This window comes from Zonotrichia leucophrys, chromosome 2 (assembly GCF_028769735.1).
Source record: "Zonotrichia leucophrys gambelii isolate GWCS_2022_RI chromosome 2, RI_Zleu_2.0, whole genome shotgun sequence".
Taxonomy (NCBI): Eukaryota; Metazoa; Chordata; class Aves; order Passeriformes; family Passerellidae; genus Zonotrichia; species Zonotrichia leucophrys.
This window is the reverse complement of record NC_088171.1, coordinates 92008464-92027812: the sequence shown is the minus strand read 5'-3', so window position 1 is coordinate 92027812 and position 19349 is coordinate 92008464. Positions and strand designations below refer to the sequence as shown.

The window sequence follows — 19349 nt, the reverse complement described above, 5'->3', positions numbered from 1 at the left end:
GATAATGGAGCTGCTGCCATTATTTGTGTTCAGAACAACTATTATTTATATTACAAATGTGAAGTTCCCTTGCAAACAAAAACTTGTACCTGGTATATTTGCTGATAATTTTCTGAAAGATACCTTTTACAGACTTATAAATAGTATGGGTAAAGCATCTGATCTTAAACAAAGCACATCCTTATGTGGAATTTAAACATGTAGTTAAATGTATTTTTGAGTTTTTTGTGGAAGCATTCCCTTTGTGTAATTCTCTTTTTTTTTTTTTTTTTTTTTTTTTTTTTTTTTTTTGCATTAAGTGTATAGAAAGAGGACTAAATGTACAGAGTTGAATTACTGATACTTAAGGCATTCCCCTTTTTTGGGATGCAGTCACTTGTAGTTTCCACAGAGCTACTGAGCCCTAGAACATATTTCAAGGTTTCCAAGCGAGGCATTTGTAAAAATAAATAAATTTGTCACTTCTTTGAAATACAGGAGAACTCTCCTGTACTGTAAAACTCTGTACATCTCCTTTTTCTCTAGCTTGACATGTTGACAAAAATGAAAATAAACTGAAGCCATAGGTGTAGATAGACGATTATTAACAATCCTTTTCTTGTACGAAGGTTGACTGGATTGATTAAATAAAGACAGCCAGTAAAAGTATCCCTGAGCTGTGCAGACTGTGCTGTACAGATGCCTCATTTCACTTGGTGTTCTGTTGACTTGTCTGCCTTTTTTCCCTTGTCATTGTCTGTCTTGTAGAAAGGGCAAAAAAATCCATATGACATAGATAATAATTGTAATATTTCCTGTTTTATAAGCAGTAGAGGATTGTATCTTTCAAAGTCACAGAATGGTAGAAATTAGAAATGGAAAAGGTCATCCAGTCAATTTTGCTCACAATGTAAAATCCAGCCATACAAAGCATCTTTCAGGCCTTTATCTGATTTAATTTTAAGTACTCAATGTAATGTGGCTTTTATCACTTGCCATTGGAAACTATCTTTAGTGGTTTGTGTGCCGTACTATGAGGAAGATTTTCCTGGTAATTCAGGTGTGTTTTCACTCTCCAGCATTTATGCTTCATTAATCAATACATACAGGGTACATATAAATTAGTTTACTGTATATAATCAGTATGCATATAAATTATTTTAGTACAGAAATATTTTGTAGTATTTCAGTATTTTATGGAAAAATAAAATTCCCCACTCTTACATGCATGGAATCACATTTTCTATGTCTTTATAAGGAATCTTCCTTTTAATTGACATTAAATATTCTATGGCAAACTTCTTGAATACAGGAACTGGAAGCAGAAAGAATCAAACTGATGGAACAAGTGACATCCAACAAGAGGAAAATGCAGGAGCTTGAAGATAATTTGCTCTGCCGTCTAACCAGTACAGAAGGCTCTTTGGTTGAAGATGAGTCTCTGATAGAAGTCTTAAGGATCACTAAATCAACAGCAGAAGAGGTGAATTTTGAATTCACTGCAGATACATTTTGTAATTGTAATTTAAAGACAGTATATATAAAGATATATGTATATTTTTTAATTCCTGTTTTATTTTTTTCCATTCAGAGCCACTATATAACATCTGACTTCTTAACAAGTAAATAGTAGATACACCAATTATTTATTCATAAAAAGTTGCAAAATTAAACTGCTCCGTGGATATTGTTCATATTCCAGGCCTATTTTTCAGGTGTAAGTTTGAATCAGTTCCCATTTTGACAGGAGTTGGAACACATGAAGACACAATGTCTGTGTTTAAACAGTGGCAGAGGGAAGCAAAGCTCAACTAAAAAGATTACTGTGGTCTTAATCAAGATATTTTCTTTTTGCTTATGTAGCATAAATAACTGAATAATACAACTTAATCTTCATGATCTTTTCCATTAATTTTAAGGTCAGTGAAAAATTAAACACAGCAATGGAGACAGAGGCGAAAATCAATACTGCACGTGAAGAGTATCGGCCCGTGGCAGGTCGTGGTAGCATCCTTTATTTCCTAATTGTGGAAATGAGCTTGGTTAATGTCATGTACCAAACATCTTTAGGGCAGTTCCTTGGCATTTTTGACCTATCAGTGGAAAGATCTCGGAAATCTCAAATTCCAGCAAAAAGGGTGGTTTATATAATCGAGCATCTCACCTACGAAGTCTTCAAGTACACAGTTCGAGGGCTGTATGAAAATGACAGGTTCCTGTTTACATTGCTTCTGGCACTGAAGATTGACTTGCAGGCCAAGAAAATTTCACACACTGAGTTTGAGACACTGATCAAAGGTAATTTCTCTGAAAATGCTCCTGTTTACAAATGCCTGTGTACTGCCAAATTCAGATTTTGCAGTATTTGCACTAACAATGTGTTATATCCTGTGGATCTTCTTGTTTTTAACTTGTGAATGGAAGCATATACAGTCCAAGACGGATTTAAAGGACAAATTTTCCAAAACAAGAGCAATATAGATTATTTGTTATGAAAATAATGCTTAGATGAGGATTATTTTAACTGTTATACATTGCAAAATGGGAAAAAAATAAGTCCATTATTTGTTAGAGAACTTACAGCCTCTACTGTGTCTCTTTTTCAAGTTGCCACATATCTTTGTCTGCACGATTGTAGACAATCAGCAAAAGCTCTCTTGATGGCTGATGAACAGGCATGTGAATGCTGTACCAGGCTTAAGTATCAGCAGAAAAAAAGCCTGTTGTGTGTTGTAAAACAATTTTATATTGCACTGCATTATGTCACCACTGTATGTCACTACTCAGACACAATGACAAAGAAAAATTTGAGAAAGGTTTATAAAATTTGATGGGCGGTGACCTCACTGAGGTCTCCAAGATAAGATAAATTCAGTCTGGTACAAAGACAAGTACAGTCAGGTGCTTGGCATCCAAATATCTCAGTTTTTTTGGCAAACACTGAGTGACTGTTCAGCTGTGGCTCAGCTGTGCTGGGTGTGCAAATGGGCATGAGGCTGAGTGCTGGTTGAGCTAAGAGGCTGTTGACGTTGCAGCCCTGGAAATGAATGCACCACGTGCTTTCTTATTCTTTAGCACAGATGAAAGGAGGCTGCACTAACAATTATACGTCTGCTCTGAAGAATGGGGCTTGAGTATCCTTTTAGGTGGCCACATTTAATTCCAGCTCTAGAGATAGAGTAGAAGCAGCACAAAAATTAGTGGGATATCAACTTTGGGAGGAACTGAGACCACTTTCCAATTAGGTCTTTGTTAAGTGTTTCCTCCATGCAAATGTCACATCTCCATATCCTGGTTTGCATAAAGTGTTACTCCCTGAATTATATAAAACCAGTATTTTTTGTTACTTGTCATTTTTCTGTTTAACAATGTTTGTTTTCCTCTGTAATACTTTTCACTTTGCAGGCGGTGCCAGCTTGGATATGAATTCTGTGGAACCAAAACCAAAAAAGTGGATCCTTGACACGACATGGCTCAATCTTGTGCAGTTATCTAGCTTGTACCCCTTCGATCAACTTCTGGTGCAAATTGTTAAGAATGAGAAGTCTTGGAAAGCCTGGTTTGATGAAGAAGCTCCTGAAAAATCTGTTATTCCTGATGGTTATGACAGTTTACTGGATCAATTCCATAAACTGCTCCTTGTTCGTAGCTGGTGCCCCGATCACACTGTTGCCCAAGTAAGATATGTTTTTGTACAATGGTTATGCCATGTGGCATCTCCTGAAGAACTGCTAGTTCCAAATTTCCAAAGTTCTGAATTTCTTGTTACCATAATATTTCTCGCTATTTTGAGTGAGCTATTTTGAAAAATCAGATATTGAAATGCTCATTAAAAATATGTGTAAAAAACCTTATTTATTTAATTGCAATGAACTAGGAAGCAGAACATAAAACAAATTGTGTTGGAACTGCAAGAATACTATTGCTTTGCTGTAGTGCTTTCACAGTCTAGTCATGCAACCTGTAAAGAAGTTGCATTCCTCTGGTGAATCAAAAGATACCTCCCTGTTCATTTCCACCGAAGTGGTGGAAAAAGAGCAATTCACTTTTATGGCAGGTGCACTAAAACAGCAGATAAACTGTTTACTTACTCTCTCTACTGAGGAAGTAATAATTAAGGCTGCCTTGTGGCAAATGTCATAAAATAAACTGCAGTAAACTAGCAGTTTCTCCACAGCTTCTGATATTTTGATTTTTCTTCTCTATGTAGGTGTAAAAGAGATGTATGAGTCCATGAGTACCCTCTTTCCACTTATTCTTCCTTCTTTCTGTCCTGGAAAGTAGTAGTTTTTCTTTCCTGCCTATATCAACTTTACATGTTACATGCTGTGATAGCATCTGTGTTGCATTTAGGGGACACCATATTTTCATGGACCTCTTTTTCAACAAGGCTCACTCCACTCTTCTTCATTTTCTCTTCTTCACTCTGTAAGCAGGAGAGAAGTGTGGGAGCTCCAACTGCCATAATTTAAACAGAGCAAAATAATAAAGCTGCTACTGCTTATTTATCAACTTATTATCTATCAACAATTGTCTATCAACTAATTTATCTAATTTAACTAATTTTTTATTGTCTTGCACAAGCATCTCTATGAAAGAATGTCTCTGAACAATGGTTGCAGTAAAAGGTCATTATTTTAATTTTTGAGGAGAGAGGGGATCTCTATTGTTACTCTTTTTTTATCTCTTCTTTCCCTACTGTGTTTTCCCAAGTATTAGAAATTTTACCTGTCTGGGACAAAATTTACACTTAATAGTGGGTGATTGAGGGTTTCTTTTTCTGCAATTGACATCTTCCTCAGTCCACCTTGTTCCTCAGTGCTTCTCTTCATCATACGTGCCTAAGAATCTGTGAGAGTCAATACACAGCTAGGAAATAACTTCAGTCAAAAAGAATTTCATGCACTAAGGTAGCTTTAGAAGTTCTTTTAGAAAATAGAGGCATAAAGAAGGTTTGACCTTTAAGGATCACATCTGAGCTAAGTTTATGTTTTGTAGAAATAGATATTCAGCCTAAGAGACTTGAATTGGATAACCACTGGACAGGAGAATTTGTTTGAAGTTCCAATAAATATATGGGAGATTGTAACTGGGTCAGATGAGAGATCTGTCTAATCCACTATGCTGTAGAGACAGTGTCAACAATACATACTTAGAGGAACTAAAAATGGAACTGGTATAGAGAAACTCTTTTATTTTGCTATCCACCAAATTTTAACAGGCAGCAATTTAGGGACAATATCTGGGATGTCCTCAGAGCTGACACTGGATCTATTCTGCATGGATTTTTTTCTCCAGTTCTTTAAAAAAAACCATTTAGCATTTTCTAGCAACAGTGTTCACAGGATGGCTGCTGTGTGAGTAGAATTCTTTCTCTTCTGTGTTTGAAGTTTGCTATCTGAGAATTTCAGTGGTTGCCTCCTGTGGACTAAAGCTGAAAAATTAAAGTTCAGACAGTCATTGCTTCCAGTATAGATGTTGGTAAATTCCACATCACTAATTAATGCTAAACTTAAAAAGGTAAAGATAGATATATTTTTCTGGTAACTTTTTTTCCAGGCTCGGCACTACATTGCAGAATCTCTTGGAGAGAAATATGCAGAAGGATTTATTCTTGAGATGGAAGAAATGTGGAGAGAAAGTGGTTGTCGAACACCTTTGACATGCCTTTTGTCAGTGGGGTCTGACCCCACTGAAAATATAGAACGTCTTGCAAAATCAAAGGTATCCTCCTAAACTGAATTTACTAGAGCTGATAAAGACATTTTTAACTCTTCTTTGCACTAGAAGTGGCATTTCCACATTTTAAAGATGTTTGGATAGTGATATTTACATTCATGCTAGTGTTCTCTGGAAGTTAATTTTTGACCAGTAGCCAAAATGCATTTACTAGGAAATGAAAATGCTGCAGTCCCTCTTTTTGCAGTTGTTTGATTGCAATGAGATCCCTGTCTTTATCTAGCAGATTATGATAACCCACTACTTAGGAAATGTACTAAGCTATGAGAACAAAGCAATATTTGTGGTTTAAATTGCGTTACATCCACTGTAGGAGCTGACAGTAATGATGATTACAAAAAGATACAGAAAAAAATCATAATTATGGTGACAAGAGGAATTAATTTTAACACCCTAGCATTCAATCTGTGTACTTGATGGAGACATTCAACATTTCCTACAGAACAGCATCATTTTAAGGCACTCTGTGCTTTGTTTTATGGTTCACAATGTAGCAGCATATAAAATTTTCCCAAGAAGTTATTTACTTTGGATCTCCATAAATTTTCCTCCTCATTAGAATGCATCTTCATTTAATGGTGCAGAATTTTAGAATACACTGAGTAAGACGTGCAAAAGTAGGAGGATCCACAAATCTCTTCAGCTTATTAATTAGAAAGTGGAGATGCTCATTCCATTTGAAAATCAGGACCCTATTTGTCTGTCTGTGTTAAAACGGCTTAAATTATGACCTAACTCTCACTTAGTGTTTAAATTTAGGAATCTTAAATCTGAAGTCATTAATTTGATCCTTGTCTGCTGTCAGACCAAGAGGATATTGCAGTCTTAATATGTTTTCATGCTTCCAGGAAATGTGTATGGAATAAATAGAAAGTGAGGTTGTGAAAGAGCTGAATGGGTTGCCTTATTTATTCACACATGGTTTATGGACAAGGTAACATCAGCTGGGCTGTCACAACGTGAAGTTCAGCTCTAGTGTCACCTGTGAATGTAAAGTCAACCACACTGTTTAAGGTTCTTTTCCAAACTCTTGAAGTAAAGACCTAACCACACAGTATATAGGAACTTTTCAAGTTTACAAAAGCCTAATGTCACAAAACAAAATGCAAACACAGATGTTTTCTAAAAATAAAAATGTGTATAACAATGTGGAACTTGAGGAGCATTTCAGCAATTCTTTAGCTTTTAAAAAATTTATCTAGAAATAATTTAATTTTCAGAAACATTTTCAAGGGAGCTTTGTGTTTATTTTGCTAATATGTCAACAAATTGTATTTAGTTCCTTTCTTTCTTTGAGATTTCTCTGCTTTTTTCCAGATTAAATCTTTAATATAGGTTAGTTTTACTGGGGCGTGATCTTGAAGTGGTGGTGGTGCTGGGTTTTTTTTCTTATTAATGATAAAAAACGTGGGCCTCTTTTTTTAATGCTTTCCCTTTTATAGTCATGATTTGTAGTCTTAAAATGGATTAGCACACCAGTGCTAATGGTGTCTCTAAGTATGATATTAACAGTATAAATCAGCTATCTGCTGTTGGTAATGTTCAAATTTGTGTCCAAAATTTATTTTTCGCTCTAAAATTTTGCTGTTCAGGTGGCCCTCTCCCAAAGAAATGGGAACAGTATCTGTGGTTACTGAGCTATGTAATCTTGTTTATGAACCAAACGAGCTCTATCTTAAAATTAGTTGCATTTATGCCCCCTTTACTTTCACTTTAAGATGGTGTGAAAATTTTACTTTCAGGATTGAAATGAAGTTTCTTATGCCAGCACTTAGACTTCATTAAAATCACTTTTTTTTTTTTTTTTTTTTTTTTTTTTTTTTTATTGCAGAGATCATTTCTTCTTTTAGGGAATGATGCACAGAACATTCAACAGAGCTGTCAGGGCCACTGTAGTGACTAAAATGCCAGCATTTTCATCTGGATAGTGATACATGAAGATGAGATGGATATGCTGATATGACTCACTATTGAAAGTAACTTTCTGTATGCAGACATTTGATAGAGTTCTTTCAGAAGGAGTAAAATGAGGACAATTCATAGTGAAAAATATTTTTCTCCTTCTCTCGATGTTTCTATGACCTTTAATGATTGTACATTTCAGAGGCAACATTGCTGAGAAGAGTAAATTATGAGTAGATGCTTTGTTAGGGAATAATGTATCTGCTGAATATTTATGCACTCTTATGCAGGGATAGTCATAGTGTTTGATTTACAGGAGTGCTAGCTGTACTCAGATGCATCTTAGAAAAGGTAAAGTTTTTTGGTTCTCTGGCACATAGCCAGCTTCACAGGCTGTTCAGCTTTGCTTCTTTTAGCTACAGTTTCAGGTTTCACTGACCTGAGAGTAGGATTTAACTGCTTTCTTATCTTTGGCATTCTTGTGTCCTTAAATCTTGCCAGGATATGGGGATCGTATACAGCAGCTGTATTTATACTGTTCTGTAAAATCAGGTCAGGGCCCCTTCTCTGACCCTGAGGCCAAATGACCCAGCACAGTTTGTGTCCATATGCTTAACCTTCTTCTCCTGCAAAAGGAGGGCAGCCTCCTCCACGCTGCTTAGGGGTGGATGTCTTCCTTCCTTTTTGTTTCACAGTAGGAGAGTCTGAGTAGCTGTGCAGGTCAAGAATAACCTTTGTAGCTCTCAGCCAGCTGAAGATAGGGCCAGATTGATAATGTGGCTCATTGCTCTCTGCATGAGGGATACTCAGCTGTAGGTCTTGAATGTGAAACTCTCCACGAAACAAAGTCTCTTCATCAATTCTTTCACCCTCAACATGTATGCAGAATAATATGTTTAAATGGGCTTGATAGTTCTGGTTTTCCCTGGCAGGGGTCAGGCAGCCAACCTGAGCCAGACTTAAAAAGAGCAAGAGTAGCAAGAACAAAAAGCAAGAGAGGATCTGCCTGCATGTTACTGACAGACTTGTGTGGTCCTGATCTCAGCCTTATCTTTTTCAGATCCCTTTGTGAGAGCCTTTATCCTCCTCTGTTTTTCTGAACAACTGCCTTTACTCTCCCATGGCCTCTGGAGAAGATGCCATAAAATTCCAGAAATTTGTTTTTGCATTTATAAGCTTTCTCTTTTCTGAATATAGATCTGCTCTAGATCTGCTCGAGCTAGCAGATCACCAAACTGGAATCCTCTGAATCAGTGGCTCCACAGCTGCCATTTAACAATACAGGATGTTTCCTGAGTGATGCTTTAGTGTGAACCAATCTTTCCTGTCCTACCTGCTTCATCAACAGCTCTCTTTTGAATGAAATTTGTTCAGACAGTAAAATATCACCAAAATTGTTGGGTTTACACTGTGTGTTAATTATTATCTGAAGCCCTAATATCTGCTCATTTCAAGATAGTACATTATAGGAAAAAGAATGGTCAGGCTGTATTTATTTCTTGCTTTATTTGAAAAATTGGTGAAAAAGCTGAAAAAATGTTTCAGGTGTCTTATCCCATAGATAATGTTAGACCAGCAAAAAAAAAAAATGATTTCCAGTGGGTGTAGTTTTCTTCCAAGAGGTGGAAGACAAGAGGAACTTGAAGGGTTTTGCTTTTTTTTTGTGCTTTTGTTTTCTTTACTATGTTTATATATAATCAGTTTCTATAGATATTAGTGGCTTTTTTTGTGGCAGAATGTCACTACACATGGATCTACTGAAGCAATACACCACATGTATAATTCTAAGGAGCTACATATAAAATAAACTTTCTTTTTTACCTTTAGAACATTCCATGTCATGCCATTTCAATGGGTCAGGGCCAGGAAGTCCATGCAAGGCACCTGTTAAATCAGTGCATGCAAGATGGAGGATGGCTCCTCCTACAGAACTGCCACCTTGGCTTGGAATTTCTTAATGAATTAATGGACACCATCACAACAAAAGAGTCTGTGAATGAAGATTTCAGAACCTGGATCACTACAGAGGCTCACCCAGAGTTTCCTATTAATCTTTTACAGTCCTCTATAAAATTTACCAATGAACCTCCTCAAGGTAGGAATGACTTCCCTTCCCATGGGAGAGATTGGTGCTGGTCCAGGAAGGTTGGGCAGAAAGTAATGTTGGCTTCAGTGTGCAGCTACTTGAAGCTGCCAGTCTTGGACATCACTGACCTATGTTCCTGGGCATCCCCTGGTCTGCTGGGTCTCCATGCTCCTCCTTACACCCAGCATCTTTCCCCACTTCCAGAATGTTTCCTCATACTCAGATGTTCATCTCATGCTTTCTGAGCCTCTAAGCCCCCAGCTTTCCTCACCTAGTAGTAGTCCATGTGCAGCAGCACAATGTGAGATCTGCATCTTGACTGGCAGTTTGGACTCATGTTTCTGTATTAATGGGGGTGTAAGAAAGACATAGATGGAATGAATCCAGTGAGAACCCACAAAGTTGCTGAAGGAATTGGAGAATATCCTATGTTAGAGAGGCCAGGATGATTGTTAAACCTTGAGGAGAGGAGGAGTATCTTATTAATGCCTACAAATAAATAAATAAATATACCCTTTCTTTCTTTCTTTATATATATATATATATATATATATATATATATATATGTATGTTACCAGTGGTTTCAGTTGATGATGTCAGTAGGAGCTAAGAATTTTTATCCAAGGTCCTATTTAAAGCTTCAGACATTTAAACCTCTTATTTCAGTATTTAGCTTCCTTTGAACATTAGTAAAATGTAACAGAATATTTGATGTTGTGAAAAACCTCCTGTTTCAGCATTTATACTCCATCTCAAGAACAGGTAGTCAGTCTGTTGATAAACGTTTCTTACTTCTTCCTCTTCTTCTCTTCCCCTTTTTAATTCAGAGCTCAGCATCCTTTTATTGCACAGTGTCCCCCTCCTAATCATTCTAATGGTAACAACCTATAGCTTCAAGAGGCTATTTTAGAAGTCAAATTATAGCAAATTTGCAACTTACATTTAGCAGCTGAAAAAAGCCCAGTGTAAAAATTTTAGTCAGGATGAAATATAGAGAGTTTTAGTTTCTCAAGACTGTCCTGTCACATTGGTAGCACAATAAAATAAAACATTTTTGTTTGATTTTGGAACCCTCATCTTACACCCATTCGATATTTTGAAAAGCTATTTGTTTGAATCTTGTTTTGCAGGATTTTTGTGAAGTATGAACAAAAGCAAAAGTACTTTTATTGTGTCATATGAAGTAAGATGGCTTTGACCATCTTTTCACTGTGCTTAAAATCTGCCCTTCTAGACTTGTGTGAAGCTGATTACGTGGAAAGTATCATAAGAGGGACCTGATGTCAGTAACTCATGCTTGGGTTGTCTGCCCAAGGCAAAAGATGCTTGAGTAGCACTGCCTGAAAACATCTGGGAGCAGTCAAGCTTCTGTGTTCCGTGGCAGCTGAGACTGTATCAGTATCAACTGCCTAAAGCTGTTCCTGGGATATGAAATGTCAGTGCTCAAACAAACCTCCCCAAGTATTAATATTTGCACTATGAATTTAGGTTCTCCTCATCACCTTGGTGCCTGTAGGCCAGTTGAACAACCTGCATACAGAATTTTGGGATTTTTCTAGGAATCAAATCTAAATAAAATCATCTTAAATAAAACTAAAATCTCTTATTATAAGTAAATAGCAGAACAAACTCTTGGATACCCAGTGCTATATTTCATATGATGCTAGGTTCTTTTTTTTATTGCCATATAGTCGCTAAATAATTAAGTTTCTATTTCAGTTGTTTATGGGATCATGTAGAATATGATTATGTAATCTTAAATCCTTCTGGGCTGTTGAAATCAATTTTTTCTGTTACTTACCTAAACCAAAATGTTATTGAAGTTTGCCTGCTATGGCCTGCTGAACAGATAATTGATTCTAAGACATTATTTGAAGTTATAAGTGAGATGATACTGCAAATTGGAATAGAGAATTATGCTTAACAAAGGTTGGACTTATGGATTCCATACTTTTTTTTTTTTTGCTAATGTGTTACATTTTGATGCTTATCTTCTAGGTGTGAAAGCTGGCTTAAAACGAACATACTCAGCTGTTACTCAGGATCTGCTGGGAGCAAGCAAAATGCCACAGTGGAAACCATTGCTATATGCTGTAGCATTTCTTCACACAACTGTTCAGGTTTAAAAATACATTTCTTCTCTTCTGTCATAAAGCCATGTTTCATTTATTAATGAACCTTGTTATTAAATGAGAAACATTTTTAAAGGGATGTCCCATGTTGGCAAATTAGTACAAAATAAGAAAGAGAACAACATATCTCTCTTACTGCAGCTGTGTTAGAACTTATAATTTTGCTCATGTTGGTCCTGTATCTCCAACAGGGATGATATTTCAGTGGAAATAAAGGACAATCAAGCAATGATCAATTAGAGTACTCTTCTATTAAAGCCCTGGTCAATGACTGTGTGATCTGTCTTTCAACTAACTGGACTTTTACTAATATTTGAACTCATAAAAGCATATTAAAGAAATTTACAATTTATAGTTTGGAAAACCATAGTCTCAAAATGCTGCAATCACAATGAGAAGGTGTAAGAGGGTGACTATAAATCCCTTCTGCTCTGAAACCTGTAGGAGGAAATGAAAGTAGATTTTGCGTATTGACTTTCAGGACTTCCATTAAAGAAAGTGCTTTATGGATCAACCACAACTTTTCATCATCCTATGAATAGATTTTGCAGTACTCTTAGTTTATATTTGGAGCCTGGCTAATTTAGCTCTGTGGCATCCATGCACTGATACATTGTGGTCCACTGGAAGCCTGTGTTAAAAAAAAAAATTGCAATTACCAGATACTACCCTAACAACTTTGTACTGCCAGCTGAGTCTGTAGATGATTCACTGAGAAGCAGTTTTTCCTACTTGCATCTGCACCATGCAGACACAGCAGGGATAGGAATATGAGTGATAGGAATATATCTAGTCCATAGGAAGACCCCACAAAATGATTATGACTGATGATTGTGAAAACCATTGCCTCAAACAGTAGCTGAATTTTTGAATTTCAAAAGCTATGGTTCCAGACTCAGAGATTTAAAAAATACTTTAAAAATAGGATTTTTTTTTTCTTTGTGAGAATATTAATATTCCTCTTATTTGTTTGTACAAAATTTAGCTGCTAAATAATCAATCAAGTATTAAATGTATTTTTTAAAGTTGGTGAAATAGAGTTTCAGCTGTACTACTGCATTCTTAACATATTTCATGTATTCTTCTGCACTTAAGCCTTCTTCACAATTAATATCAATCAGTGTTTTATCTTTAATTCTAACCATTCTACAGGAAAGAAGGAAGTTTGGCCCATTGGGCTGGAATATTCCTTATGAATTTAATCAGGCAGACTTCTCAGCCAGTGTGCAGTTCCTTCAGAACCACTTGAATGATGTGGGCATCAGACAGGGAGTGAACTGGAGCTGTGTCCGCTACATGCTTGGAGAAGTGCAGTATGGAGGCCGTGTGACCGATGACCTCGACAAGGCCCTGCTGAACACATATGCAAGAGTCTGGTTTGGAGAGCACATGTTCACTGAAAAATTTTGTTTCTACAAAGGCTATGTTATTCCAAAAGGGAATACAGTGGAAGACTATCTCCAGTACATAGAGCAGTTGCCAGTGACTGATACACCAGAGGTAAAATATTTTAGTATATTGAAGGGAGTTTTTGTGAGATTAATAACTTAATGAGGTTTTTTTCCAAGAATTGAGTATGCATAGGTCAAGATTAGCAGGCAGACTATTATAGTGGATATTCAGTGTAGATCTGCTAACCAGGAAGAGGTAGATGAGGCCTTCTTCAAAAAACTGGAAAAAGTCTCACATTCACAGGCCCTGGTCCTTATGGAGGACTTTTAGCAACCCTAATTATCTTCTGGAAGGTTGATACAGCAAGGTTCAAGTATCAATGTGTATAAAACCCTGTTGGAATGCTGTAAAGATGGAGCTGGAGCCTTTTTTATAATGTCAAATGAAAGGAAAAGAGGCAATGGACATAAATTAAACAACAGGAATTCCATCTGAGAACAAGAGAACTATTTTTTAAGTGGCGGTGGTCAAACACTGGGAGAGTTTTTCCAGAGATATTGTGCAGTCTTGTCTTTTAGACATTGAAATCCCAACTGGATGCTGTCCCGGACAGCCTGCTCTATTTGCTCCTGCTTGAGCAGAGGATTTGGATTAGATGACCCTCAGAGGTCCCTTCCAAACCAAATTATTTTGTGGTTTCACAATTCTGTATGGGATTGAGCAGACATCCAATCTGAGAAAAAATAAAAGTAAAAAATCCCATGGTCTCATTTGAAAGTTATAATTGGGAGTTTATTCCATTTTGACAGTAAAAAGATATGGATGTTGTCATGAATTGGTGGGGTAGGGTGCAGGGTAGCTCCTGGTTGTAACCAGTTTTACATGGCCCAATGTGTGCATGTCACAGTGGTGACAGGAACTGGAGGATGATGACTTTCTGCTCCCTCCAGTACAGGCACACATGCTGAAGTTAGTTAAAACTGAAACAGAAGAGGATGCTCTAGAAAATTGAAACAGAGGTGAATGGTCTGGATTTCTGTCTCATTTCTATTAAGCTGATTAATGCCATTGGAAATAAGTTCCATTAAAATTAAATAGACTGAGTGGAACAGAAAAAACTGGTTTTCACTTACTGATAATGTTCTGGCTGAGAGGGTGAGAAGTTTCCAAGGTCATAAAATAAGCTTGGAAAGTTCTGAATCTCTGAAGACAGTGAGACCAGAATGCAAAGGTATTTGTGCCAGCAATGATGTACCTTTTCCAGGTGAGAGTAAATGCAGACATGATATAAGGCATCACTGGGATCCATTTGAGCCCAGCTCATGAAGTGATTCCTATCAGTGTATGAACCTTGGCTCTATCAGATTTCAGGTTCTGCTTTCATGGATCTGCTCTTTTAAGCACTTGGGAACCTATCTCACAATGCTGCAATGTATTTTTAAAGTGTTTTGATGCCTGTAAAAAATTTGTATGTATGGTTTGAGGTAGGGGAATTTTACCTTTGGCTTTTATGTAAATAGAGGCAAGTCCAGGAATGCAAACATCTTTTTGTTCTTCACATTTTCACTTGTTAGGAAGGAAGCTGTGACTTTCTCCTGTCATTCTAAAATCTGTCAAAATTGCTCATGAAAACCTTTAACCTTTTAATCTCCCAATCTTCTTCATTTCACAAAAGTTACTGTGCTAGTCCAAATAGTGTATCCTTGATTCATTCCTTTTCCATTTTTAGTTAAGAAAGACTGTATTGGCCTGCTTGCAGTGTCCTTGCTCCTTTGATGAAATTCCATCCTCAGAGCAGAATGAACACTGTCTTCTGAGAAGGGCAATTGAACTCAGTGTATTGGATTAGGATGGGAAGGTTTCAGTAGCAGGGGGAGAAGGAGTGGCTCATGTGAGAGGCTGGCAGGAGCTTCCCCCATGTGGGCCAGTGTCAGACAGCTGCAAGACAGACCCACTGCGGGAGCAGATATTTTGGTCAAGGTCATGATCCCACAGATGCCCATGCTTAAGCAGTCTGTTCCTGGAGCCGTGCACCCTGTGGAAGGGACCCACACTGGAGCAGTTCGGTGGAGCAGCCCTATGGATGTTTGTAGAGGACTCATGTTGGAGCAGGGGTAGAGTGGGAGGTGTCCTGCTCCTGAGGAGGAAGGAGGAAGGAGACAGTGTGTGATGAGCTGACCACAAATCCTGTTCCCTGTCCCTTGCCTCCCTGTGGTCCAGTGGGAGGAAGTAAAGAATTTGGGAATGAAGCTGAGTCTGGGAAGAAGGGACAGGTGGAAGGAAGGTGTTTTTATGATTTGGTTTTGTTTCTCATGATCCTACTCCGATTTGATTGATATACATTCAGTTAATTTCCCCAAGTCAAGTCTGTTTTGCCTGGGATAATAACTGGAGATTGATCTCTCCCTGTTCTTCTCAGACTGTGGACTTTTTGTTGTGACTTGTCTCCCCCGTCCAGTTGAGGAGTGGATGATAGAGGAGTGGTTTCAGAGGAGTGTATAGTTTTAGCAGTTGGTTTTGAGGATTCATAAGGCTGGAAAACCCTCAAAGACAGAATCCAACATTCTCTTTTTACAAAACGTTTACAGAGATTTTGGCTCTAAAAGAACAAGAGGTTTGGGTCCTTGATTAACACACAGGACATTCAGAAAACTGGTCCACCCACTGGTTTCTTTTTTCTTTCTTCTTCATACATAACTTGCATGAAACCATAGGACTAGAGTTGTCTCCCTGTCTTTGTTAATATTGATCCAGTGTTTAAGTTAGCCCTTGGAATAGGGCTCCACTTATAGATATAGCAAATATTCTTCATGGTGCTAACTTGGGCTATAATATTGCCACAAAATCTGCTAGAGCAAAACCAAACAAATAAGCCCTCACTGTGCAAGAGCAAAAGCAGAAAAGGATCTATCTTCAAATGTGTATTTGCTTCCACATAAAATATGGTGTAATAAAGTGCATTGGTATTTTTGCCTTTTACAGCTCTAAACATTGAGTTTGAGTAAACTACTATTTGCAAAACATTAAATCCTATCTACCTGCACACTGTTATAGTCTCACCCTCAGTCAAATGTGGTATTAGGTCTGTACTTTGTGCTGTTGTAAGCATAAGATTCCCAAGTGGTGTATATCAGTGCTGCTTTGCTGACTTTGGCAGTGGTGCAGCCACTTATATCCCTTGTCCCCGAGTGTCTAGATTTACAAGTATAACAATATTAAATGGCCCTTTTCATTCTCTCCTCAGAGTATGTAAATACTGGTTTCTAGAAGTGCCTTCTTGCAATATACTTATTCTAATGTAAAATATGAAAACTGAATATGTGAAAAAATGTGAAAAATGAGAAACAGAAGATTGCTTGGCTTTTGTGCTCAGTTTGAGGGCAAGGCTTCCTCATTGATGGATCAGTGGTTCAAAGTTTGTGAGAGATATGTAGTGTCTATAATTAAATGGGGCTGGTGAAATAAGTCACAGAACATACAATTCCTCCTGGAGAAGGGTTGCAATTGTCAATCTGACAATTATAGACTTACTGATATTTCAGTAGAAGTTTCTGAAAAAGCTATTATCATTCAGACAAAGGGCAGCTTTGCAGTAATTCTGTGCTAGCTGTATCTTAAATAAAATAATTCAATTTCAGGAGAAGAAGTAAGGAGGGGGAAGCTTCAACCAAAAATAGCTAAACCATAAAATATCCTCAATGTATCACTATCTTTAGGTACTTCAGATGTGGCATTATTTTATTTACCATGCTACATGCCTTATAAGCCCAAGAGTCTGAGTAAAACAAAACATGTTAGAAATGTTGACTGGTCAGATAATTAGAGGCATCTACTTGAGCTGGTACAACAGCAATAGACCCATAGAGACAAAGAGCTAATGCTAAGGGGTCAATGCCCACATATGACATTTCCAACACCAAACCAAAGGAAAGGGATCTGTTCTCACCTCCTTGACACCATTCCACAGCATGATCCATGTGAAGATAGTGAGATCAGTTAAAAAGCTCTCCACTGAAATGAATGAAAACACTATTTCATATGCAGCCTGTGTTAATGTTTTAGTGCAATTTGGGTTTTGTCCTTGACAATTTAAATGGAAGAACTTCCACAGGCCTGTTCACATTTATTGTTTTATGGAGCTGAGAATTTTCTTCCTTGTTTATCCATTTTCATGCATTCTTTTTTTCCCCCCGAATTTTTATGCCTTTTACTTTAAGGTGTTTGGACTTCACCCTAATGCAGATATAACTTACCAGACCAACCTGGCCAATGAGACATTCAGTACCATAGTGAGCATCCAGCCCAAAGACAGCAGTACTAGAGGGGGAGAAACGCGGGAAGCAGTGGTGCAGCGTCTTGCTGATGAGATGCTGGAGAAGTTACCCCCAGATTATAACCCTCATGAGGTATGTGCTACTTTATGAAATAAATGGTTTATATGTATGCATATGTATAAATTCATATTTTATAAGTTTTATTGTGCTTCTTAAATTTAACTGATGTTTTAAAAAGTTCTTAAAATTATGCATAGGGATTTATAAGTCTGTTTTGCTTTATTATCTAACATATTCCTACATCAGAAAGATATATTTCAGATGCCACAGTCCACTTAATTAGTCACCTTAACTCAGAAGACAAGGCATCAGAAAGTTCTTGCTTTCCTTAGTAGCTGACAGAAGTAGCTGGTGCCTCTCACCTGGTCCCCCTGAGGGACTGGTGATCCTATAGTGGTTACAGCATTAAATTTAAATTTTAATTTAAATTTACCTACTCCCATTATGACAGCACCATGATGAAGAGTGAATTTTATCACTGACCTTTTCATGCTCCAGATTTTTTTGAGTTTGAGCCGTAAGAGGTATCTTTGTCAATCTTTTCTTGCACTTTTAATTAACAGCCCCATTAAATGGAAAAATCCAGCATAGAGACTGTTGCATCACTTTATAAGTAGGTTCTGCTGTCTTACCAAGTGTTTCATGAACAGTAAATGTTAAAAAACCCTATTTCCATTATTTTATTCTTTACAATTCTGTTTTGCATTGATGGTACCTTTTTTTTTCCCCTGGTTGTAGTTCAAGCTGGTAAAATGCTCAGTAGGAATTACAACTTGCTATGCGTGCCTAATTTTCTTCTCTGGCCAACTTAGAATGTCCACCTAAATAACAAATAATAGTCCTGGGGACCCAGCAGTATTTCCTGTCTTCCCTTCTACTATTAAACTCAGATTGAATATGTCTTGTATAAATAGCCACTTTTGTACTGTCATAATTCAGCTTGGAATTTCTCTTGTCATTCCCCTGTTGTCAAGCTACTTACGGTCTGCAGCATTTTTTGGTAACATTTCCTACTATCTACCTCCATATTGTTCTTTTCCATCCATTCCTGTTTGCATCTCTCCTTTTTGTCACCTTCTTATTGTGTGTCCTAATGAAACTATATAAATAATTTTTTGTAGAATTTGATTAAGAATGGAGTCAATTTTCCAGCTTTCTTATTGTTATTTAATGGTGAATAAGTATTAGAAATATAAAATAAAATTAAATCTAGTAAGTGTACTAATAATGAATAATTTAATAAATTTAATAATTTTCATGTTGGATCTACAACTATCATTTACACCTTAAATTTTTCTCAGTCCTCTTCCCTTATCTTTCCAATCAAAGTAAAGCTTTTTTATGGAACTAGATTCTTCTAGTTGCTAAATCTTCTTGCTAAATCCTCCAAAGAACTATTTCTCCATTCCCTTGTTAAGCTGACAACTTTTTTTCCTCCTGAATAATTTGTAATGCTTAGAAAACATCAATAGTACTTACTGCACTTTCCATTGTAACCAGAGGGTAGTCTTAACCTCAGGTTTTACCCCTGGGAAATTTGTGCAATACCTTTCAGTCATGTAAAATGCACACACAGTTGTTTAATCTAAATTTCACTTTGGATTAAACTGCTTTTCTCTGGCACGTCTTCAGTTTAATCTTAGGCTCATTCACTTTCTTTCCTTCTTGGTTTATTCCCTGAGGTTATGCACACAAACCACATGTAGGGGATGCCTCCCATTTTAAGTCACTTCATCAAATCTTAACTTTGGAGACCACCAGTTCTGGAGCCAGGGACTGTGGTTA

At 37.1% G+C, this 19349-nt stretch overlaps 1 protein-coding gene across 1 annotated transcript in view; it reads left to right on the top strand.

Annotated features, from left to right (window-relative positions):
• Window positions 1–19349, top strand: part of LOC135444271 (dynein axonemal heavy chain 5-like) — a 150911-nt gene that overhangs the window by 106739 nt on the left and 24823 nt on the right. The window contains exons 66-73 of the mRNA XM_064705671.1: window positions 1292–1462; window positions 1899–2277; window positions 3385–3656; window positions 5539–5703; window positions 9448–9715; window positions 11705–11826; window positions 12991–13338; window positions 17448–17636. Coding sequence (XP_064561741.1) covers window positions 1292–1462; window positions 1899–2277; window positions 3385–3656; window positions 5539–5703; window positions 9448–9715; window positions 11705–11826; window positions 12991–13338; window positions 17448–17636 — 1914 coding nt within the window. The remainder of the gene's footprint in view (window positions 1–1291; window positions 1463–1898; window positions 2278–3384; window positions 3657–5538; window positions 5704–9447; window positions 9716–11704; window positions 11827–12990; window positions 13339–17447; window positions 17637–19349) is intronic.